Here is a 27064-nt window from a genome sequence, read left to right as displayed (position 1 = left end):
ATTGCAACTTTTATCCGCATGTGTAGCTACGCGTTTGCGTTCTTGTACAATTTGTTGTTTGCCACTTATATCATTAAAGAAATCAAACACAATTGTTTTGTAAGTAATTGCCAAGACGTGTTTTCTGTAAAATGTGTTTTGAATGTTCCAAAGAGAATCAAAATGTAAAAGGTGCAAATGGTTTGGGTGTCAAATGTGTTCTTTTTAATCATTATTTAATAAACTATATACAGTTTAGCGTCTGAGAGGTTCATAGGCTTTTGACTATCCATATTACTCAAGCAAAAAATGAAAAATATGTCAATGTAACAAAATTTCTTGCTGTAGTTTCAGTATCGCAGACTGGGGAACCATGAATTTCAACGCTCAATGAGATACAATTACATATACGTTTTTCCAAGCTCAAGGAAATACAATTATAAGTGTTTCTAAGCTCAATGGGATACAATTATACGTGTTTCTAAGCTCAAAGAGATACAATTATATGTGTTTCGAAGCTCAAGGGGATACAATTATACGTGTTTCCAAGCTCAAGGGGATACAATTATATGTGTTTCGAAGCTCAAGGGGATACAATTATATGTGTTTCCAAGGTCAAGGGGATACAATTATATGTGTTTCGAAGCTCAATGGGATACAATTATACGTGTTTCTAAGCTCAATGGGATACAATTATACGTGTTTCTAAGCTCAATGGGATACAATTATACGTGTTTCTAAGCTCAATGGGATACAATTATACGTGTTTCTAAGCTCAAGGGGATACAATTATATGTGTTTCCAAGCTCAAGGGGATACAATTATATGTGTTTCCAAGCTCAAGGGGATACAATTATACGTGTTTCTAAGCTCAAGGGGATACAATTATATGTGTTTCAAAGCTCAAGGGGATACAATTATACGTGTTTCTAAGCTCAATGGGATACAATTATACGTGTTTCTAAGCTCAAGGGGATACAATTATATGTGTTTCCAAGCTCAAGGGGATACAATTAAATGTGTTTCCAAGCTCAAGGGGATACAATTACATGTGTTTCCAAGACCATTGGGATACAATTACATTTGTTTCCAAGACCAAGGGGATACAATTATACGTGTTTCAAAGCTCAAGGGGATACAATTAAATGTGTTTGCAATACCAAGGGGATACAATTACATGTGTTTCCAAGCTCAAGGGGAAACACTTTTATGTATTTCCAAGCTCAAGGGGAAACAATTACATATGCTTTCGCGCTCCATGGGAAACAGTTAAAGGTGTTTTCGCGCTCAAAGGGATGCATAGTATGCGGATATATTCCATTCTTAGTTACAATTGCACTCCAATTGTCTTAATAAAATACCTAAATATTTAAACAATGAGTGTAGAAAAATCCTCATATGTTGACGATTTATATGTTAAAAGTAAAATATCAAATTTTGATATTTTCTTATGAAGATAGTGGGTTCAGATGTGTATGTATCTACTGGTGGGTTAAAAAATCATCGCAAAACGTTTGGATACCAGATTACATTGTTTTCTATACTGTAAACATTGAACCTACCCGTTCTGAAGGCTTCATCCACCTCCTGCTGCTGCTGTAAAAGCTCGGCCTTCCTCATATTTGCTAGTAGGTCAAAGTCTCGCTTGTGTGCTTCTACGTCCTCATCGATACATTCTATTCCTCGATCCGCAGCATCTTCAATGGCTGTTGTACACACAATTGTATGTTTCTCTATCTGCGCGTGGTGTTTACTCGTCGAGGCTATAAAGATAATTAAATATGAAAGGAACACACTTTTATCTACTTTCCCTTCTAGTACAAGTGTATGTCCTACTGGTGTGTGCAAAAACACCGAAAAAAGGTTAAATACAATATAGGATTGTTTTCAATACTGTTAACTACCAGCTCTGATGGCTTCATCCTCCTGCTGCCGTTGCTGCTGATGCTGTGAAATCTCGGACTTCTTTCTAGTAGCTAGTGCCTCAATGTCTCGTTTGTGTGCTTCTGTGTCCTCATCAATACGCTCTATTCCTCGACCCGCAGCATCTTCAATGGCTGTTGTACACACAATTGTATGTTTCTCTATCTGCGCGTGGTGTTTACTCGTCGAGGCTATAAAGATAATTAAATGTGAAAGGTACACACTTTAATCTTCTGTTGCTGTGTAATCTGTACAGCGTCAATGTCTCGTTTGTGTGCTTCTGCGCCCTCATCAATGCGTTCTTATTCTCGATCCCCAGCAACTTCAATGGCTGTTGCTAACAAATTTGTATTTGTCTCTAACTGCGCTTTGTGTTTGTTCGTCGAGTCTTTAAGATAAATAAAACTTGGAGGTACATAAGTTTCGGTCCGAAATGTGTAATCATCAGTTTTTCTGAAACGACTAGAACAAAATATAATACACATATAAGAGGCTCATTGCCAGATGTATACGATATTAATTTAAATTGCTCTCGATGTGTAGTGATTACTTATTTTACTAATTAAACAATGATTGTTGTCAACTACTGAAATGTTAAAATGTTTACTATTGAAAATAAAATGATTCAAACTTTGACATTTCCTATGTTAACAGTGGATCCTATATTTTGGTTTGTATGTCAGACTTTGTGCTGCAAAAATCACCGGGAAACTTTTAAATACCAAATTACATTGTTTTCCATACTAAACATTAAACCTACCAGCTCTTAAAGCTTCATCTGCCTGTTGCTGGTGCTGTAAATTCTCGGCCTCTCCACTAGCAGCTAGCTCGTCAAAACGTTCTTTTTTTCTTCTCGTCCTTTTCAAGGAATTTCCCATAATTACTTTGTTTTTGTATCCCTTCTCTGCAAAGAAAAGTTTTATGAAACTTGCATTGTCGTTTTAATGTCCATCTGTATATTAATTTTCTATTGTTAAGTTATTGTTTTCACCAATTCAAATCGTTAATTTAAATGTCTATTGTGAAGTTAAAATTTAATGGTGTTGAGCGAGGGTATAAGTCGACGTTTTTGCGTTTTGAATTCCTTTGTTAAAAAGTAAACATATTGGATATTGCTTGTAATATAATAACGATTAGTATAATTTTAAGACATGCACATTCATTTTGATCTATTATAACATTAACGCAGTTTATTTAAAAATTAAAGCTCAAGGTCTACATGCTGATGCATATGTGACTGCCCCCTCCCCCGCACTGATTCATGTGTGAGCACCCCCACTCATATCTCCCACCCCCAGATATGTTTTAGAGCCATCCCCCAACCCGCAAGCACACCCAACTCCCTGATTCAAATGTGGGTGAATCCAATTCCCACTGATACATACGTGAGTGCCTCGATGATACATGTTTGAGTACTCCCCTTCCCCACTAATCCATGTATGAGGGCCCTTCTTCCCCACTGATTCATGTATGAGTGCTCCCATTCCCCACTGATACATGTATGAGTGCCCTTCTTCCTCCCTGATAGATGTATGAGTGATCCCCTTCCCAACTGATACATGTATGAGTGCCCCCCTTCCCCACTGATACATGTGTGGGGGGCCCCCTTCGCCAATGATACATTTGTGGATGCCCCCCTTTCCCACTGATACATGTATGATGCCCCCCTTCCCCACTGATACATGTATGAGTGCCCCCCTTCCCCACTGATAAATATGTGAGTCCCTCCCACTGACACATGTGTGAATGCCCCTTTTCCCCATTGGTACATGTGTGAGTGCCCCCCTTCCCCTCTGATACCTGTGTGAGTGCCGCTTTTCCTACTGATACATGTGTATGTGCCGCCTTTCCTCTGATACATGTGTAAGTGCCCCTCTTCCCACTGATACATGTGTAAGTGACCCCCTTCCCACTGATACATGTATATGCGCCCCCTTCCCCACTGATACATGTAGGAGTGCTCCCCTTTCCCATTGATGCATGTGTGAGTGCCCCCCCCCCCTTCCCCTCTAATACATGTGTAAGTGCCCCTCTTCCCACTGATACATGTATGAGCACCCCCTTCCCCACTGATACATGTATGAGCGCCCCCCTTCCCCACTGATACATGTAAGAGTGCCCCCCTTTCCCATTGATACATGTGTGAGTGACCCCCACACCCGTACATCCCCTCCCCGTTTCCCTGATACATGTGGGGGAGTGTCCTTTCCAGCATCCCGTCACCCACCCACTGATACATTTGAGTGTCTCCCCCACCGTATTATATCACTCTGATACATGATACATGTACGAGAGTCCCCCACGACACATGTGTGCGCGCCCCCACACACATCTAAATATTTGAAAACGATTTCTAATAAAAACAAATGCCTTTTATATACTCTTTGGTTGTAACAGGGCTTTAAAGCTAACATACAATTGTGGCGTTCTCACTGATCTCATTCTGCTGTTCATTAATGCATACACACATACACATACAACGTTCCAACCCAACATATACAAGTTGCATCAAGTGGGCGTTTACCATTAATGTAAGGTTTACCAAGTTAGAACAGTTAGCTCACTGTTAGGAATTGGCAACTTGTATCCAAATATTAAACACATCGTTATATCCCGGAACAACCTGTTTTCAACCGCCTAAGGATTATTTACATTTCAATCATAAATAAGTGATAATAAAAGATAAATGTTTGTGTATACCCCATTTAAAGCAATCATTCATCTTTCAAAAAACAAAAAATAAAATCTGTTTCAATCGTCTACTGTTTACATTTTGAATCCAAAATGGCGGCTGTCACATGTTGTATTTGACCTATATACAACCTGTTTTCGACCATGACCTTTAACTATACTTCGCAACAAAAGTTTGTGCACAATATTTTTTATTTTAATTTGTATAACTTGTTTAAACTGTTTAATGTATTTTATTTAAAAAAAAGTAATTAAATATTTACATATTTGCAATACAGTTACTTTTTAGTTACTTATCACCACAAGAGAGGCAAAGGAAAGCATCATCCCTTCTAATGGCTTTCACATGGGTGCAAAATGATAAATTCACCCATCATGAACCCTGGTATCACTGGTCCAACTCTGAATGAGCCTCATATGACCTGCCTAGGCTACAATATGTATATTTTTTTTATAACTGAGAGCCCAATTGCAATTCAATATAAATACCTTTACCTAAAGTAGATAAATTTCATTAATTTTAGATTAGAATAAGCATACCATATTTTGATGCGTTTTCAATGTTGTGCACTATACATAGAAAACGATAGGGCATAGGTTTTAGGCTTTGGTAGATATGTAAAATCTGGCAAACAAAAACAACAGGATTTTAAAGAAGTATTTTACATGTAAAATCATTCTAAATGAAGGGTCTAATTTGGCATTAATTAAAAATGACTTATTGGTGTTGTTTCAAATAAAACTGAAGTTATTTAACACTAGCATTCCCATTCTTTTTCAAATAAAGTTTTCTGACAGTTCTACTGCTATGGTTAACAATTGGAGCTTATTGTGTCCAGAAGTGACGCAAAATAGAAGTGTTTTACCTATTTTTATGGGACTATAGTATATTAAGGAAAAGTAAAATTCAAAATGTAAGTAAAATCAGATCGAACATAAACTTGAGGAAATAAAAGAATAAAACAAAACGAAGAGCTCGAAAATAATCGCAAAAGCTTACTTGTTTTGATAAATAAACTAAACTAAAAACCATTTCATTGGAAGCTCGGAAATTGGCGGCAAATTTTGAATTGTAATTCCTAAGAATCGACACCAACTACTACAGCTACTGCTGCTTCTGCTGCTGCTACTGCTACTGCTACTGCTACTGCTACTGCTTCTACTCTTACAACCTTTATTACAAATGATATTTTCTATCCTTATTCTGTTATCCCATTTTTAGGCAAAACTGTGCAATTTATCTTTATGATTCAACATTTCTTCTTAGATCTGTCACAATTTTTAAATTCATTACGTATAAATAATTTTAATCTTTTAAATGAAAGCGTCCTCTTAGATAGTCCGTTACGGATATCCCATGTGATCCCATGCAAAACAAATATCAAACAAGAGGTGCCACAGAAACAGTGCGCTCAACTATTCCACTGCTTTTCAGTTGAAGGATTGCAAAGTTTTGGTGAAACATGGAAGTACATGTAAAACCTTAACCGTAATTTCAAAGTCGATAAATAAACGGCTAAAATATGTACTTTATGCAAGAGTTATCAAACTTGATTAATAAAGTAAGGTGGATGGTTGGGAACCCTTGTACAAAGTTTGAATACAATACATGGAGTAATAACCAAGATATTGACTTATGAGCGCAAAACCTTAACAAACATTTATGTATCGAGTAATAGAGCATTGCTCTGCATAATATGCCAGTAATTTTCTTGAGTAAATAAGTAGGATGGACTTTCTAAAGAGTCATTACTTAACTTGAAGTATTTGCTAAGATATTGACTCACAAAAAGCTGAACCAGAATTACTTAGTCTTAGAATAGTGGAGTCAAAAATAAGTGATGTTCCGATTATCGGATATAATCGAAAATTGATTGGTTGGGCCTGAACTCGGTGACAATCGATTGCATTCTAACTTATTTTTAACCAATTGTCCCCAAATCACTTGCATTCGTCTCAGAATATTATAACATTTCAGAAAATGAACAATTTTAACAACATATCCTGAGCTCAAACTCGAGAAGGCCTAGGTAGGCAATTCTTATCACCATTGGTATTTGTGTTTTCAACAAAAGTTCGTCAAATGAAACAAACGAGACTGTGTATAGACTAAATACAGATGTAAATTTTACTGTAAATAATAAAACTAGTTATTTTAAGGGTAACAAGAGACATTGATTGTATCGACAGCCAAACAAGAGAAAAACACGATCTATGGTAATCAATAATTAGTCCAAATGATTGACAGATTTTTAATACATGGCAAATCCTTCCATAGGGATTAGAAGAATCCCGTATAACACGTCTATTATTTTAGACTAATCAATAAAGTGTTACCAAATTCCTTTTGTATGACAGTCTCGCAAAATTTAAAAAATGGTTATTTATAAGTAAGGGGAGTAACTGTATTGTGTCAAAAAGATGTTACATACCACTAGTTCAATCTCTACTTGTACTGTACTACGGCGTGCTCAACATGATTTTTTTTCATTCTGGTTTAGTTTATTTACAACAACTTCATCTATAAACTTCACCATCTCTATCCATCACATGTTTTGTTTAGTTTTTCTTATTCTCAATGGCGGAAAGGATAAGACGAAGTTTTTGTTTTTTTATTGTTAGGACGAGAACACCTAAGCAATGTGCTCAACATGTACAAAAATCAATTGCTATGCGACAGACTCAGTTATCATTTTGGTTGGGATTTAGCCGGAACAGAGAGAATGGTTTGTAAAAACATGCATAACACCCTCGGGCACAACTATTTTGTTCAAGGATTCAGCAAGCCAGACGTCAACCGATCTTTGAAACTTCAACCTATCGCGTATACATTATTGTGCGGGTAATGTTTACACACTATTCTATGGAAGTTACTGTAAGTAAAACGTTTTGAGCGATTTAACTTCTGGATTATTCAGGTGTAAGGTATCATTTAGCACTATATATCACATGGTGTCATACACGCATCCGGTTAACCGAGTTTTACCAAATGACTGCTCTTGAGCGCCTTGCAAAGTAACCGATTTGTATTCAATTTCATTCCATGAAAGCAGCAATGGTCGACCGTGTTTTCTTTGTACCAAAATGATTTGTTTACCTTATTCGTGAATCCGAACTTTGAGTCATAAACATCTAAGTAATAATTGAATAGTAAGACATTTACTGATAGTTTTGGTTTATTATACTTTGTTATCTCTAAATCAGACTTCTAAGACATTTTTATTTTGTAAAAACACATGTATTAAACTCCTTTGCATATCAATGCATTTTAAATTAAGAAATAGCTTAATAGAACAACTCCGATTTCAATCAGTAAAGCAACTTACACATAAATATTGTATGTTTGCCACGATAAGGTTTATTTTACTAAATTTCATGAACAAACACGAAACAGGCTTGGGTACATGCTCATTTGGGGATACTTTTGCAAATCTGAGCCTAATAATTATTCAATTTCCAAAAGCCTAACTGACTATATCTGGTAGAAAATAACATGATCAATCTTCATACTACAAGTGATCTTAGGAGAGCGGTCTTTAACAAATTATCTGAAAAGGCCAATACTATTGCTACACATGATCTTATGGTGGCAATCTTCAACAAGTGATCATAGAATGGCAATCTTCATGCTACAACTGATCTTAGAAGAGCGATCTTCGTCAAGAAATTTTAAATAGGCATTCTTCGTGCTACAAAAGTGATCTAAGGAGGGCTATTGTTTTATGCCAAAAAACAAATATGCGCTCCTAGTGAGCTAATGTCAACATTTTATCAGCATGATTCTCAGCCCATCTGTAGAATTACAGGCGACTCTTAAAGTGATGTCGCACCAAAGGTCGCGTATTCCTGCCGGTACTTCTTCAGGTCGTATCATTTATACAATGTGCGCTTGATGTGAGCGTTTAGACTTTTGTTACAGGCTCATATAAATGACAACGTGTTGTTTACATTTTCTTTTCATCTTTTGACATTCTAAATATATTTTAGTTGACTTCCACTGCAATTCTAGTCACATTAATCACAAGACGTCATATTTATCGGATGTAATGATTGGTCGATATTGTTTTTAAATGCACATTTAGACCATGTTTTCCTATTATATTTTTCTAAGATATAAGACTTTTTGCAAACATTTTATTTAAAACAACTATCGACCCCCCAAAAACTATGTCACAGTAAACAGCACAGAAAGCATATATATATATAATTCAATTAATCGTTCAGGTTGGCTGCACTAATGGTCCAATTAAAATACTAAAACACGCGTTTGGTTTTTTTAGTACAGAAATCACGTTAAAAGACTAAAGTTCTAAATAATTTAACGTCTGTGGAATGTATTTCGAAATTCATACAAAAACAGCTTCGTCAAAACTTCTTTTAAACTTCCATGAATTGGAAAGGCTTTTTATTTAAAAAAAAGAAGCCATTTTTGTGGCGTGCACACATCCTGGTGACTTTTGGCAAAGTAACCGAATTTTCTAAAAAATATCATTCCACGAAAGCGGTTTAAATAAAAATGAATTTTTTGCGCATAATTACGCTTTTCGTGGTAATATTATCTAGTATCGTGGAGGTTTATGACGAACAATTTCGTTTTTAAATGTTAATAAAACGTGGCATTCACATTAAAATCTTACCGACAATGACCAGAATCAGTAAACAGCTTTTAAATAATTTTAACTTAAGTTTTATCGATTTTCCTTAAAATATGCAGAACGATGGTTGCGAAACAACAATCTCTTTTGACGGCTGTAATGCATTCCACAGAAAATGAGCGATTTGCTATCAAAGGGACGCATCCCGGATTTGATGTTGGAGGGACACAACGTAAGGGCGTAGCCTTTTGACTTGCACCCATACATCAGAACCTTTTTTTGTTTGGTTTGAAATGCTGGCAGGGAGTTTGAGGGTACTCTTCCAAGAAATTATAACATTTCTATTCCGGTGCAGTTTGGGCGCATTTTATAACCTGTTTCTCCTATATTGATAGAAAAAAACCCATTAACGATTTGAGAGGGGTGGGGGTCCGCTAGAGTGATATTGTTAAAGAATATGCCTGTTAAAAAAACAAAGGTCAATTTCTATCCCCTGCGCCCTCCTTCAAATGATCCTCCAGTGCATCCTTTGAATCGACAAATTCCAAAAATAGTATAAATTCATAAATTGCTCTTTTGAGCACTCCTGGAAGTATAAAAATACGCATTTACTAATATTCTTCGAAACGTGAGAATACTACTTTGATCTAACATTGAAATCATTAATTATTTCACAATAAGATAGACGCTGGCACATCAAAAGGCTGGTGTAACCTTCATCCTTGTATTGGGTCGTTCTGTCATGCATTGCGATCGTTTTGTAAACGGCTTTGAAATTTTCCGTGTTTAGTGCAAAATGAATATCAAGTGGTTAGCGCACTCGCTTCTCACCTCGGCGACCCGGGTTCGATTCCCAGCCTGGGCGCATGTGAGTTTGGTTTGTGTTCACCAAGCCGGACAAGTGGATTTCCTCCAGGTACTCCGGTTTCCCCCACTAGAAAAGACCACACTCTCGCGTAAAATCGTGCCAACGAGAGTGATTAATATAATGTTATTATAACTTGTCTCACAATCGTTGTAAAATAAATATGTTTAAAGTAATATCAAGAACGTTTCTTTCATTGCACCTTCTGTGTCAAGGACAAATGCTCGCCTGTTACACAACTATTTTTCACAGTTACTGTATTTGTAAAAAATAAAGTATGGTACAAAGTGAACCATACTCAAATAAAATTTGTGAATTCGACCCATCGAATTTATCCATCGCGGAAGATAGGAAACATAAAAGGTGTAAAAAAGCAAACTCGAAAGAATCATCATCATTTCTATCATTCGGAACTTCTCGGCCAATTTTCCATCGAAAATAACCTCGAATGTATATGGACGGTTAATAATGTCCAAAATTTTATCTACGCTGCAAGTAGATCGCATAGTAAGTTTAATTTAGCAGTTAAACTTAATGACTTATAATACTTGTTGGAATCTGAACTATTTATGCAATAATACAATTAGTTGGCACTCAATTAAAACTTAGACATACAAAATATACGTTAAAACACCACAATTAATTAATACTATACTTTATTTTTTACGAGCTACTTCTATTGAATAACCGACATACATCCGAGGGTTTTTTTGATGGAAAATGACAGAGGTGTTCAAAATGCACTTTCTCTTCGATTGCAAAATCAGAGGGTGTAATTCCCGTACATACCAAATCAAGTTACCCAACTCCTGTGTACCAAAGACTAACGCAATTATTTACATATACACATAATGGCAGGGGGACCGAATGACTGATGGATGGACGATACAGGAATATAGGCCAATTATTTAAAAGTATTAAACATTAGTTGATGACTCAATTACACTGAACAAGAAATATAGAGCGTATGAACACAACAGCATAACGTGCATAATTATAGTTTATCAACAAAATGTTAGTATTAAAACTCAGTCGTTTGGTTCAATAAAATAATGCTCGTTAGAAGTACATTAATACATTAATTTAAGACTACGCGCCATACAAGCTAAAATATTCGGTATACTATTCAAAAAATAAATACAATGCCTTGGTTTAAATATGCCTCTGGCAACGGCACTGGAGCATCTAGGGCGACTGTAAATATTTTTTATAAGATTCTTACTGGAAGGCTAATACATGTTTTCACAACCTTTTCAACATGTTCGATCAATGTACAATCAACAGCGAAACTGAAAATGAAATAGACCCACCCTGACATCAATAGACTCTATTCCCACAGCTTGCAAGACCGTCATTAAAATGAATATGTTTCATAATTCATAAACCGCACTCTATTCTACATAAACTTGCAAACTAATAGTTCAGCCTGAACAAAAACAATTGTGCGTTCTCCATTGAAACATTGTCAGCTTTCCTTGTATAATAGCGTACAAAATGTTTTGTGTGTTTGAAAACCATTTGCCAAAAAGTGCATTCACGTTAATTTAGATATATTCATTGTTTTCGTATATTGTAGTACATGTGCTTCTTGCGGGCTCTCCCTAATACTGACACATTTTATATCACAAGACGACTCTCAGCATCTTCATGTCTCCTGTTTGGCTTGAACGAACATGGGTAGTTTAAATGTTTTCTAACGGTATTACCATACCAGTTTCTACAACACTATGTCGCGAAACGTATTCAACTTGATATCTACACAGATAATTATATCACATGCAGAGTAATAACAATACTTTTAACTTCATTTGATGATTATTTTTGATGAACTTTTAAACACAAGTAATAGGCATTTTATTCAAATACGTACTTTTATATTGCCATAAAAGAAGCCATTTGCACCTTTCCTGTGGGTATATCCCCAGGTGACAAATGTATCCTGGGTATTTAAAAGAAGCATTAGTTGTCACTCAATGTCATTCAATGGTCCACACATCAATTGAGCTTAAATAAGAAATACAGGCACTTATCAAAGATCCATCTGTATATGTTTAGGCTAGTTTAGCAGTTATCTTTATTGTACCTTTGTTTACATTTAGACAGATAAGAACAAAGAAATTTAGGAAAATAATCTGTTTTATTCTCATGCAGTGTTTTAAATTTCTGCAAGACAAATCAATTTGATTATCGGTTTATATGTAGGATGTTCTATATAATATCTGAAAAAGCAAGGATTGTATTGTTTAAGTATCTTAAACAAGATGGCGAATGGCGACCTGTCGAGCCCGTTGGTCAAGCCTTTGACACCGACATCACATACTCTATTTATCAGTGTACTCATCTTGCTTTTGACCTTCAAGTGTGTCCTTAACCTTTGAGGTACAGCTCTGTGTATTTTGCGTGACAAGCCGCCTGATCATGGAATCTTTTCGTGGCCAGTTTTTGTCTACTCACCGTTAGAAGTATGAATGTTTAAATATACAATGTTTTATGTCAACTTTTAAATTATTCAAGATAAAAACCTTTAAAAAAATCAATGCACACTAAAGTAGTTAAGAAAGTCAATTAGATGTTTAACACCTCTTGATATCTATATTTCTATATTTCGTCCAAAGTTGAGCCTTAAATCAATTTCTAGTTAAACTTAACCATTGTACCGCCCCTTTAATTAATGTATAAAAGAAAATGCAGGGATACGTGCAGTACCATTTAATTCAACCAAGGAGCAATGCCATTTAACAAACATAGCATCAATCCTGAATTTACTTTTCTTGAACGTTATAATACTATTACTAAACCCCTATCTACTTAGACAATGTTGCAGGGTTCTTAACACTAATTAAATCAATGGACCGTTCGCACCCTCGTAATGTTTATATTCTGCCTCGATCGCACAGTGTCTGTACCACTAGACCACTGGACACAATGTCTATGAATCTCGTCTGACTCGAACATTCAACGTTTATATCACTAGAGCACTATCCATCTTTTACTGACTCTCTGCATGCTCGAACACACAACTTCTTTGCCACTGAGCAACTATTATCCTCTTCATATCTCTTATCTGGCTCGAACAGACAACTTCTGTACAAAGAAAACTCTCTCACCCTCTTAACTTTTTTCTTTTAGCTCTTCCACACAACTGCCTAACACTTGTTCTGGTTCAAAAACACAAGCCTATCACAGTTTTAATACATTTCTTTTGTTTCGAACTTCACTAACTTTTACCATTATACCATTGAAATTGTTAATGTCAAAGTGAGGAGACAAACTTAACGTTATAACTGATACTTTACTTGACACTGAGGGACATAAAATGTAATCTTGTCTAATGTTTTATTAAGCAAAACCATGAGAGACAAACATCTGAAGTCCCTTATAAAAGAATTAAACTGAGCACACTGTTTATCTATTGGTATATAAAAAAAATAAATTACCTTTAAGTTAAACACGATAAGATTTTTTTATTTAGAAGGAAATAATGTTAAGTAAGATATTTAAATAAAGATAAAAGACCACTTAAGTTGTAACGCTTAAGAAATTTCGAAAAATGGAGCGGGCGCTGCTTATTCACGAACAATTCTTAACACACCTTTGGTAATTTTATATAATAACGAATACATTACTATGCGAATTTATGAGGCAGGGAGCAGTAAAATTCGCGATAACATGGACAGTAATCATCAATCTCATTGCCTTAAATGGCACATAGTAGAGCACTTGAGCATATTCCATCGAGCATGCGCCTTTTGTTTCTTGTGCAATGAGTAATCGTGCCTATCTGCCTTTAACAGTATGAACACACGAACACATGCAAACAATTCCTATACTAACATTTGAAACAATTATTAATCACACAGAATAATCATTACAATATCATGCAGCGTTGTACATATTCTTTAAGGTAGGTTGAAAGATATGCTTGAATAAATGAAAAGCTGATAATTGTAACGTCGTCTACCAACGGAAATAAGAAGTCATACTTAAATACAAATACTTATACAAATACTTATACAAATACTTATACGACATTGAATAAACAATGATGTCAAAACCCTTGCGTGTTAAACAGTATGAATCGCATTGCTTTCCTATATACATAAAGTCTAAGTCGAATGTAAAAATATAATATTATTCATTATAAAATTTGACTGAAACAATAATGGAGGTTCGATTAATATACAATCAACAGCAAAATGTAAAACTTACCATTTCAACAGCACACTTCCATCCAATAGCTTCCAATACCGTCTTTAAATGTGTTTCTTAGGACACAAACGGATATTTATTCTACACTGATAAGAATTTAAGAAACCAATTGACACGACGCGATTCCCAGAGTAGCTCCACCCACTCGTCACATGACCACGCAACCAGATGATCTCCGACACGCATTAACCAAAATGGCGGCCTCACGAAGTTTACATTGTTTACCGAGTGATTTTGGCGAAAGCTTTTTACCGTATCTTCCAACTCTTAGGCAACGAATTCAGGACAGAAAATATGCAAATGAGAGCTACTTTGCATCAGCCAACCTATTCAACCTTTAAAGAAGCCATGAGTGTGCGTCCTGCGTTCAAATATATCACAAAATCTAGGAAGGACAATTACAGTTTTTTCAAATATTCAAATGAAGATTGTAGCTTTAAAATGTTTTTTAAATATGAAAACTTGTTGTCTTATTGTCTTGAAATGCATTTATATCAATTTTAATTTACTCAATTTATTCGTAATTATGTTGTATAAAGGCCATCTGCTGGCTAAACCTATTCAAAAGACATTCACGGTGATTTAATCTACACTAATTGGCGAGCTAATTTTACAAAAGGAACAAAAACAATCGTGCGGTCTCCATTCAAATATTACCACCTAAGGTGTAGAGTTTCAGTGTTTCTTATAATCATATATAATAAAATAGTCAACCAAAGATTGCATTTTCAAAACCTTAATTGAACTTGAAAAATAGTTGTCATTAGATAGTATGATTGATCATTTTAAGCGGGTGAGAAAATTATGGTGTACAACAAAGCGTAGCAGAAACCTTGTCCAACCTCGCGGCATTGCAGTCAAGTGGCGATTCACATACAAAACAAATCTCACGGCTAGAACACTTGTACAGATTCAGTAAACATGTAATGCTCATGACGAGTTATGTACATGATTGGATGATAGATCAACGGAATGTTCATTTGCACTTTTTTCATTTTATATTTGATCTACAGATTTGATTTGACTATAGTAACGCCAAATCCCGCTTATGTCATTAGAGTTTCACAAGGCAATGGTTTCTGAAACGTGTGTTCTTTCTAAATATGTGCTGCTGAGTTTTGGACAACAATATTGTATTTAGATTGTCTAGCATCATAGATGAGAGTATTATACCCACAACAGACCATTGAGGACAAGGAGTAGGTAATATTGATATTTCACGATCACAAGTAACCCCTCAATGGCCGACATAGATAAGGCGTACGGAGCCTGGAAGTATCCAATCTGTTGCTCGAAGCCTTAGTATAACAATATGACTCTAAGGGGAGTTACATGAGTATCTTTTAGAGTAATTAAGGTTTTTGGGGCCATATTTTCTCTTTTTGTCTATCATTTTAAGGAAACTTTGTGGTAACCTTATATCCAATACTTATCATTGTGTACCAGGAGTGGGTATATACGTGTTATATTTCATTAGCTAAGAAAAGCATCGAAATGTTTCAACTAATTTCTCTACATGCTTTGTATCCTTATTAGTATTGTCAGTGTATTACTCATATAATTATATTATTCAAAATTATATACGGTTACTTGTCAGTTTGAATTAGAGTATAGTTTTATATAGTATAGTTCTTATACAATCACTATTTGTTAAAATTTGTGTCAAACTTAGTGCCAAGGACGTTGTTAAGGCCGTAGTACAGCCATTGTGCGTGAGTATTTCAGAATGTTTAAACTATTAACAAACCAACAAAATGCAGCAGGAGTCGGTTGGCACAGTAATGATGCCATACATATTATCTTGTTCCATGTCATAACGAAAATAAGTAGACATTGTATAGTTGCTCTGGGTATATTTGAGCTGGTATTCCATCGTTAGAAGAAAACATGTTTTGCAGGCTAGATTATAAGTATCTTCCATGGCCGAGAGTGTAAGATTCATTCCGACCCGAGCGTAGGGTGTTTTGCGGAAACGAGGTTTACACGAGCGGCTATGGTAGATGCTTTTTCTCCCACCTCAGTTAAACAAAATTAAGTAAAAATGTATTTTTTACTGGAACTCTTTTTTGTTTAGTGAAAATAATGGATATGCGTATGGATATGCGATAGCACGTGGATGTCATGGAAATGCGCGCAGTGAACCAGTTAATGTTAATAGTCAAATCGGTCTTTTTAAATAGTTCTTAGGAGAATGAATCATTATTTCTTTAATGGTGCGTGAAAACTGTTTTATGGCGACATTTGAAGCGAGAAATAATTAATAAGCGTTCTAAATATTACCATAAGACAAGATTTCCTTGATACTCCAGACGACAGTCTTCAACAAGGGAGGTAATTACAATGTGTTGACCATGAAAAAGGAGTTCCATCCGGGCATTTTATCTTCGCCCGTGGTTAAGATAAGAATATCTAGCATGGTTAAATTATTGGATCTACTTATCTGAGATGGGAGAAACTAGGCTCTTAATTATATTGAGATATGCATGCATTTTATTGACCAGTTTTCTCTTTGAATAATATGGATGTTTTCATAAAATTGTATAATTTGTTATGCAGTATTATTTTGACATTCACATGTTGTTTGCAAGATCATCATGTGCTTTACCAAAAAGCAACAGAAAACTATGTACCATCATTTGCTTTACTTATAAGTAAGAGAGAGAGAGAGCTTTGATCAATCGCCATTTACACATATCTATTATATAATTATTTGCTATACAAATACGAAACAGAGACTTAAGGACAGCCGTTTTTTAAATAATCATTTTACAGATAATCATTTGTCAGATATACCCAGGCGTCAGAGAACTAAGGACATCAGTCATTTATAAATATTGATCATTTCTTTATTTGCTTTACAAATAACTTACACAGAACTATACAGACATCCGTTAGAAAGAGAACAGTTGGTATTGCAAGTTTTTACATTGACAGTTAACGTGACAAAGATACATACCTGTATCAGAATCTCAAATGGAGACGACTGGTGATTGAACAAAAACGTCACTTATGTATAGATAGACGTTAAGTTACCACTGAGTCAAATGATATTTAAGAGCAAAGAGAAACGGTATGGCCGCAATTCATAAAACAATAGCGCAAGGTACATTAGCTGTATCCCGTATTCTATTTTGACATAGTGCAGTGCTTCTACACAACTGTTATATCTTTGGGCTCGAACTCTTTTTACATTAGACTACTTCGCCCTCTTAATTTATATCTTTCGATACCATAAGACCACTCTTTCACTCTTAATGTCTCTCTTCGGGCTCAAAAACTGAACTTCTATATCACAATTCAATTTTTAAACTCCTAATTGATCTCTTCCGGCTCGAATAAATAACTTTTATAACACTAAACCGGTGGCATTATTTCAGAGATTGTTAATGGAATAACAATTACTTTTACGAAACCTTGCTCGTTATACAGTATGAATCGCAGTTCTTTCATTCTGAAAGTACTACAAGTCCAATCAATGTACACAAACAGCAAAACTTAAATCTTACCACCATTTGAACAACACACTCAGATCCCATAGCTTGCAATATCGTCTTTAAAATGTATTTTATAAGCAGAATAATATACTACACTAATTAGCGAGTTAATTGTTCAACCCAAACAAGAGGATTAGAATATCAAGCTTCATGCTACAAGTGATCTTATTATGGCAATCCACAACAAGTAATCTTATGATGGCAATTTCGACAATTGATCATATGATGGCAATTTTTAACAAGCGATCTTAGAATGGCAAGCTTCATGTTACAAGTGATCATATGATTGCAATGTTTAACAATTGATCTTAGATTGGCGATCTTCAACAAGTGATCTTAGAATGGCAAGTTTCATGCTACAGGTGATCATATGGCAATCTTCAACAAGTGATCTTAGATAAAAAATCATCACGCTACAAGTAATCTTAGGATGGCAATCATTAACAAGTGCCCATAGAATGGCATGCTTCATTCTACAACTGATCTTAGAAGAGCGATCTTCGACAAGACATCTTAGCAATGCTGTATCATCTTTTAGAGTTGAAGCCTATGATAACAATTACAATTTTATTATTATTGTTAATGATTTATTGCTTAAAACGAAACTAGTTGCTTCCAATCAACAATGTATTATATCGTATATGCATTCATCTTTTAGCGAAGTAAATATATTTGGTAATTCTAATACTTGATAAAAGAGTCCTTTGTTGGTTTATATAGTATTTGAAGTATTTAAATTCTTGAGTGGTCCAAATATAAGATAAAGACTATGATAATAAATATCTGGTTCTAACGCTATAGCATCTTTAAAGAAAAACTGTAAGTTGTGTAAAAAGTAGAACTGAATCAAATGTTCGATACGATATTTGTATCGATAAAAAATTTCCGATATCTGATATACCAAGGTTTAGGATTAAAATTGGTAATTAATGAAGATTGTATGATGAACTAGCTTGATGAACAGCTTGATTTATTTATTTGCATACTATGATATTAAGCAAGTCTGGTGAAAACAAAACTGAGCATATGATCACATCAGGGCCATTCATGGCCATTGGTTGCATTTTCCTCGAGAAATAGTATGGCCTACAAAGCGTCCTGATCAAGACATGACTATTACGACCAGAGTATTTCTACTGATGTTGAGAACACACGCTCAGAAGCAACTGAAGTTCCTGTGAAAACAGGGTACTTTGAAACTAATTTTGCTAAGTTTATATTAGATTGAACTGAAGCGATTGACTCGATTTTGGTGTTCTCTATATAGTTTTATTTCATACGCATGCATCTCTTTTGCTGACGGAATAAATGATGCGGGAATGGATATATGTGTCTCTATTTTAACAGTATTGTTCGAGTTAAAAACCGTGCCGATGCGTACATTTAATTTATTTCAACTGGACACAGTGAGCTCTCCAGTCATTGCAACGATCTAGAAATCGTACTCGCTGAAAGTCACACGATACATGTTCCACTTACTTGATATTAAAATCTAGCGATATCTAAAAAATGATTGTATTGCCTTTGTAGTACTGTTTGAAAACTAATATGACGGCGCTCATCGATGAAATGACACAAAATAAATAAATAAGACAAATGTTTTTCAAGCTTTTATTTGATCGATATTTTGACCGATACGCGAACGTTCAATACGATATATCAAACAAGAACCGGTACTCAGCGCTAGTAAAAAGTGGCTGAAGTGGTTAAAATGCCATCATTACAGTTATTTGAAGCCCTCGAACCGAAATCATGATATCTTTTCATGACAAATCTTACTGTGTGTATCGTCGACAGTGTAGATATTGATTTTTACATCTATGATGTCTATCTTTCAAAATATTGTGTTTTTCTTTAAAATTTCGATACGAAATGTAAAAATTGTATAAAAACTCTTTTATTTCGATAATAACAGCAACATTTTTTATAAATAAATGCATTGAAAATATCAAAAAGACCAGAAAGGATGAATACATGTCGAAAACAATGGTTCGTATGAAGGATTCCGAGTTTAATTTGAAAGAAATGTGAAGAAAACACAGTATCTCTACCTTATGATACTAAAGTAGATCACTGTAAATATTTTAGCATCCATCAATCATTTAATATTTTTAGGTGTTCAACTATAAAATACACTGTTAAAATCTTGTGATCAGAAATAAATATTATCCATAAATGCATTATTTAGTTTGTAGCTTAAGATTTACCACTCAAAGTTCATGTTTGTTATACATGTGTAGGTTTTGATTTTGAATAAGAGTGTCACTTTAAATAAATTACTAAGAAAATGCCTTTTCGAGAGTAATTTTGAAAAATATAAAAGTATTTTGTACATGATGTAAAAAATCACACATGGGTAAGATTATAGCATGTTGTGAAAATGAAAATTGAAGTATTTGATATAATAATAAAGGTTAAGCGATACAAAGAGAAGAAGAGATAAACTTCAGAAACATAATGCCAACAGCAGTTTCGGTTTGATTGACAGTTACGGACAATACTGTCAACACTCGCCTAGAATCAGCTTATGAACGCCTCAACAGAGTTAGTAAATGATGGTGAGCAGCAACAAGTCAAGTCTTAACTACATTTTGAATGCAGTTTGACCAACAATATAACGCCATATGTCTTTCCAACGAAATGTAAAATAAAACAACAAACAAGTTAAAACAATGATACACGGATAATATTTCGCGATAATTAAATATCGTTGCACTTTTATCGTTCTTATTTAAACCGCCTTCTGAATGTAAATTGTCAACACTATTGCGCACTTATTGAAAAATGGTGAGCAGCAATTATTTCAAACTACACTCTGAGTGTTTATTTTGCACCAATACAACGCGATTTGACTTTTAACCATTAAGTCAAAGTGTATTCTGTAAATTATAATAATAATTCTGTAAAGGGAAAACGTTGTTTCACGAGTGTTATGATAATTTCATACATTAATTCGCCCTGGTGCTTATGTTTCGTATTGTCCTATCAACGTTCTAGAAAGATACCAAATTAGTCATATGATGGACAGATGATATTGTCTGATAGTAGCTTGCAATGAACCTTTTATCCTAAATTAAGTACGTTTGCGGTACGTTAATATCGGTTATCAATCTCGCTCATTTATCAGTTAAGATCAGACATAATACAGAACGTCACACTGCTTTCATGTACTAGATATAAATGAAGCGCATCATGCGATTTGCGCTTTCGGACGTTAATACTATAAATTGCGTTTACAAAGCCAAGGCTAATGATATGTTCATGCGTTTTAATTTCCTTTAAACTTATTTCCTTAACGTTATTTGCATTTTTTGCATATTTTCGGTACGATTTATCCTAATAATTTTTCAACGTAACATAACAAAGAGTTAAAAGATTTAAATGTTTTGCCTATTTCATATCATAAATGATATGGAAAATGAAGAGAACATGAATATGTCAAAATTGGATTTTTTACTTTAAGTATGCGGTAAGGTGAAGTTTTTGTCACTAAACACTAACACACGGTAAGTCTAAGAGGTGGTACTTCATCTTCAGTTAATAAGAAACACATCTTATGGCTTTTGCTTGCGTGCAATGTCGCGGCTTTTTGAAACATCCGAAGCGACAAAGAGACACAAAAAACAATGTCTTACACTGAATTGAACTACCATCGACTTAAACATGAACAGTGCCTGTTAACAATCATATAAAACATACACAACTTTGATATAATACACTTGGCATAACATTCATTAACTTTAGTAGGATTTCTGAGAAAATTGCAGACCATATTTAATCTTTGGACATTTTGCAAATTCCAACTTTAAACTCAAAAAGTTGACAACACTAAGGGTTTAAGAGCCAAAACCACACTTGCTTAGAAGTTATGGTTACATAGAGACGGTGTTCCTCTCGGAAACTATTCAGGACAGGACCCTTTTTTGATCAGCACATATTTTTGACCTTGAAAGACAATCCAGTGCATCAGCAGCAAGGCTACATCCACCCTAGTTGCTACTACGAAATGAAATGGAGGACGTCACTGGAATGACGGATAAGAGGCGGGCTTTGTTTATAACTGATAACTTTACTAGAAATGCGTAACTTTTAAACTGACTTATTAGTATGCTTTTGAATTGTGATTCAATTATTTTAACTTTTCCGGAGATTGTCACGTAGATTATGTGAACTTGCCTTGTAAAAAGAATAAGTTTTTTAATAAATAAACTTTTAATCACGGTGATGTATATTTCATATATTCAATACGTTAAAGCGTTTTTTATATCAATATTGTCAGTGACGAGCCTCATAGAATGTAGCCTTTTTATTTTTACTGCATACTAAATGATGCCCACTGATTAAATAAAAAAAATCCATACCTAAGCTTCATCTTTTCCCCGGTGTACTACACTAAAAATCAACATCAAAAACCAGAATGATTTATTGAGATTTTTCTAAACTAGGACTAACAGTGTTTTTTCTTCATTTCGATAGGGATTTCTGTAGTAAAAAGGATAGTAACAACTGCGAGATTATACTGGAATGTGTATATACTGAGAAGGTTATGCTCTGTTGTGTACAAAGTTAACATTTAAAATATTGATATGATATGTATACGATACCAATACAAGAAGAGCGAATCTTCAGAACACGTATGCAGCGGTCTCGTCTTTACTGACCGCAAAGGAAGGGGACAATACTGTAAATGCTACTATAATACCGGCTTATCACGAAAAGTGAATAATGCTGAACAAAGAACATTGTTTTAACTAAACTACACTCTGAATGTAAAAGTTTTATCAATATAAAGCGATTAGTGAAAACAGTTGAACAGCAACCATTCTAATCTAAATTACACTGTGAATGTAAATGTTCAATCAATATAAAGCGATTGAACATTTCATTCCTATCTTAACTACACTGTGAATGTAAATGTTTGATTAATGATTAAGCGATTAGTGAAAACAGTTGAACAGCAGTCACTCCTATATAAACTACGTTGTGAATGTAAATGTTCCATCAATATAAAGCGATTAGTGAAAACAGTTGAACAGCAGTCATTCCTTTCTAAACTACACTCTGAATGTAAATGTTCCATCAATATTAAGCGAATTGTAATGATAAGCAGCAACTACTCTAATCTGAACTACACTCTGAATATAAATATTTTATCAATATAAAGCAATTAGTGAAAACAGTAAAAAATCAATCATTCCTTTCTTAACTACACTCTGAATGTAAATGTTCCATCAATGTAGAGCAGCAGCTACTCTAATCTAAACTACACTCTGAATGTTTATTGTTCAACAATTGTACGCGATTAGTGAATATTGATGAGAAGCACATATTCTAAACTAAACTACACACTGAATGTAAACTGTTCACCAATATAAGACAAAAACTAGATATTGTAAACAGAAATCTTTCTAAACTTAACTACACCCTGAATGTAATTTTGTCGTCAGTACTGCGCGATCTTTCTGCCCATCAACAAGACAAAAACCTCACTATAACTATAAACTGAAAACAACGATAGACGGGCGTTATCTTTTACATGATCAATGCATATCATTAAACTACCCCGGCGATTATATTTCGTATTGATAGAAAGATACCGAACGAGACATATGATCGGACGACTGTCTGATTTTGCTAACTATGAACCCTTTATCATATTTAACGGACACATGCGGTACGATATCAGTAAAGGTCAAACATTATATAGAACGAAATACTGCTTACATGTACTATAAAATACATACATTATATGCTATGACATTCAGTGTTACGAAAAGGTTTGGGGTGAATTTGCACATCGAAAGATCTACCGTCCAGCATAACTAAAATACAGCTATTATTGTCATTGTTCATTATTTAGTGAATTATTGTTTGGATATTTTTCTCTAATACATACAATGAACTGTAATTCCCAATTTTTCCTAATCAACAAAAACGATGTAGCTGGTTATATGGCAGTATATTTCAGTGTGTCTGCACCAACAGTTTCGAGTGTATCAGCATCTTATCAGGGTGTGATTGCCGAATGATAAACCGTCATCTGCACATAATGATACCGGGGAAGTAGGCCACCCATTAAAGACGCAAATGTTCGAATTAAACCCTTAAACACTTGGTATAAATCCTCATGTGAAATTATTGTAATTAAAGTCAGCAGAAACTTACATCAGAACATGATATCTACTTGACACTCAGAACACATTTAGGTTCAATAGAGTGGTCACATAATTCATGAGATATGAATACAGCCTTAGTTTTTAGAAATATTAGTTTACATGTAGTGAGTTTAGTCATTCTAAACTCACGTGTAGCAAAACAATAACCAAAAATTAAGCCAGTGAGCAACAATACCTCATGCGCTTAAAACTTATGTTTAGTTTACGCAATAAAAAACGAAAATGAGCCTCAAAATTATATCAACACAATTTTCCTGAGGATATACTTATTATTAACGAATCGGGTACTCTCTAGTTAGTATCCTCTTAAGGCATGTTAATGAAAGGCATCATTTTATAAGCAAATCGTTTCGTAAGCAAACGTATTGCTATCAGAAGTGTTATTGTTTATTGTCCTTAGACAACCACTTTCTACAAACAAGCTCATTTTGTGACCATACACATTTAAGCTACATACTTCTAACTGAACTTTCATTTCATTACCACAGCAATGGCGACAGCAGCTTACATCCCTTTGTTTTTCAATCTAACATATGCAGTTAAGATAAACAATGTACGAAAATTAAAGATCATGTAAACCAGTACTATTGTTAAAAGATGCCATTATTATTCACAGATGTGCAAGAGACCAGATGATCCCAAGAGCACTGTTTGAAATCACCTAACTGATGCCATATACTCAATACTTTTCCTATATATATCATCACAAAAAAGGAATGAGTCATTATAATCAATAATGAACCTAGGAGTATGACTTAAACACTATTGGTAGAATATCTTTACCTTAATATCAAACCTTATATCTCAGCTTAAGGAATATTTAGTTGAATCAGAAGTATAAGCCACAGGACGAGGGCAATTGATAGCCGGGACATGGTTTTATCAAACTAAATCAATGATAACCAGCTAATACTTAAACATACCTTGTGATTTCTGATTTTTGACCCGATGCTCATACGAATCTATGTCTTGAGACCTGCTAAATGTAGACTACGAGATCAATGAGAGCTAACTTACAGAGATTAGTTTCAAAATGGTCCTGGGGTAGTAAATATAAGATTGGGAACCACTGTGTGATTCATAGGTCGAAAGAATCCCCTTTGAAAACCCGCCAACTATGTTCCGATGTTTAATTTACTTAAACGGATGGAGGTGCAGAAACATATTTGAGGAGTACCGTATGAGGCGTAAGCAGAATGTATACTCTTTAATAACACGGTGCCAATGTTTTAGTAGGAATCTGGTGAAGGTAATGAACTTAAATTAAGAAGTACTGTGCGAAATCTAAGCATAATGTATCTATTTCATCAATCCGCCACCTCGTTTTCTACGCCTGAGTAACATGAAAGAGATAAGGTAGTGGAAGAGGATTAATGAGTACTGTGCGAGGTATAAGATGAATTAGTTACCTTAAAGTTCCATGTCATCTTGCGAGCACATCGGAGCGGTAAACAGACGAGTTCATTGCTGGGTTAGATCGTCATCACATTTTTGTATGTTTTATTTCAAATGTACGCAAAGATACGTTGTCAACGGCTTTATATACTTCAGATACGCTATCTTATCTAAACATATGCGTCAATACATTTGTAATATAACCTTCAAAATTACCATATATTAAGGGTAAATTAGACCATCTACGTATCATGACAATTTTGCTATCACCAATAAGGCTAAACTAAGTACAATCCAAGTATGCTTAAACTGACTAAGGCAAGATAGTACAGATATGCATTTCAAACTGCTTATAAATGGTTAAGGTATTTTATTCATTTTAAACAGTTGCCTATCTGTCAATCCGAACAAAATATTAGGTCAGGATTACTCAGAGGCAGACTGTTTGCCTCCCGACTAAAAGGTCCTGGATTTGATTCACATTTGGAAAAACGTTCTTGAGGCCTCTCACATTGACAGTCAGTACTGGTTAGTTTGGCACGGAAAGCGGACTTGAGAGTGTTTAAAATAAGCTGTAAAAATTCAATATTATCGTTGTAAGTTACATTGTTATTAACTAAGGAAAATTCAAATTAAAGGAAAACTCTATATTCCATGGTCACACACGTAACATATGCCATGGTCGTCTCTCTTTAAGGACGAAAAATATTACTTTTTTAAATATTTGTTTGTCACACATATCAGGATTTTGAGACGGGTAAATAGAAAAGATCATTGTTGGGTTCGATCGTCAACACCTGTCATTCCATTTTGTGGTACGCCAAAGATACGTTGTCAACGATAGTTAAGATGCGCAAACTATTACATGCATATCTGCATTTTAACGGAATAGATGCATTTCGTGCAGAATTTTGTGCAATGTCTTCTAACTGAAAAAGACGAAAATATTATTATTTTTGACTGTGGCTTGATTTATTGCCATAATCTTATTGCAACTTCAATTAGATTGTTTTAAATATTGCGTCTTAGTATGGGAAGTGTAGAAAATATTAAATGTTTGACTCATGTTCTTTCAAAAAAAAACAATCAATTGAGCGTCTCTACATTTAACACATGTTTTTGACGATGTCGATGAATGTTACGTGGCATGTAATCTTTCTGATTAAAGAAATTATTGATGAAAACGAACCTTTAAAGCAACAAAAATGTTTAAGAAAACATAACAATCACGACCTGAAATGGAACATACTTTTGGATCATAGACTTTCATCGGTAGCTTTCCTTCGAGGTCACAGTTCACAGTTAAGTAAAATGCTAAAATAAGCATTGCTTCTCTGTGCTAGATAGCTTACTGAGTCTAAATCAATCACTTGGTAACTACAAAGTCGGCGGCCTCGAACCTATAAATCCCTCCTAATACACCCCAGAGCTCAACATGGTAGTTCCATTTTCCATTTTTTCCATGTGGCCCCGAACCCCCACCGTCTTCAGATATATTTCCCCCACACTGTCCCCCTTTCGTGCGTAACATTCAGTAAAGCATGGCTACGCCCCTGATCTTTCACTACAACCAAAGCCGAATATTTCGTACAGAGTATATCGTACACTTTTAGTTTCGCACACTGCATTTGCTACAATTTATTTACTACACTGCATTTCGTACAATGTATTTCGCACACTGTATTTCACACATTGTATATCGTACACTGTGTCTCGTACGCTGCATTTATTACACTG

General features: G+C 34.7%; 1 protein-coding gene across 1 annotated transcript in view; it reads right to left on the bottom strand.

Moving 5' to 3' along the window:
* The window catches only part of LOC128206235 (uncharacterized), a 37601-nt gene extending 12172 nt beyond the window's left edge, over positions 1-25429 (bottom strand). The window contains exons 1-4 of the mRNA XM_052908564.1: positions 25342-25429; positions 2663-2806; positions 1884-2093; positions 1542-1742 (exon numbers count right to left, since the gene is read on the bottom strand). Coding sequence (XP_052764524.1) covers positions 1542-1742; positions 1884-2093; positions 2663-2780 — 529 coding nt within the window. The 5' untranslated portion in view covers positions 2781-2806; positions 25342-25429. The remainder of the gene's footprint in view (positions 1-1541; positions 1743-1883; positions 2094-2662; positions 2807-25341) is intronic.
* Positions 25430-27064: the final 1635 nt, after the last annotated feature.

The sequence above is a fragment of the Mya arenaria genome, chromosome 10, assembly GCF_026914265.1.
Source record: "Mya arenaria isolate MELC-2E11 chromosome 10, ASM2691426v1".
NCBI lineage: Eukaryota > Metazoa > Mollusca > Bivalvia > Myida > Myidae > Mya > Mya arenaria.
Note: the sequence above shows the minus strand (reverse complement) of the source record. Positions and strands in the feature narration are given on the sequence as shown.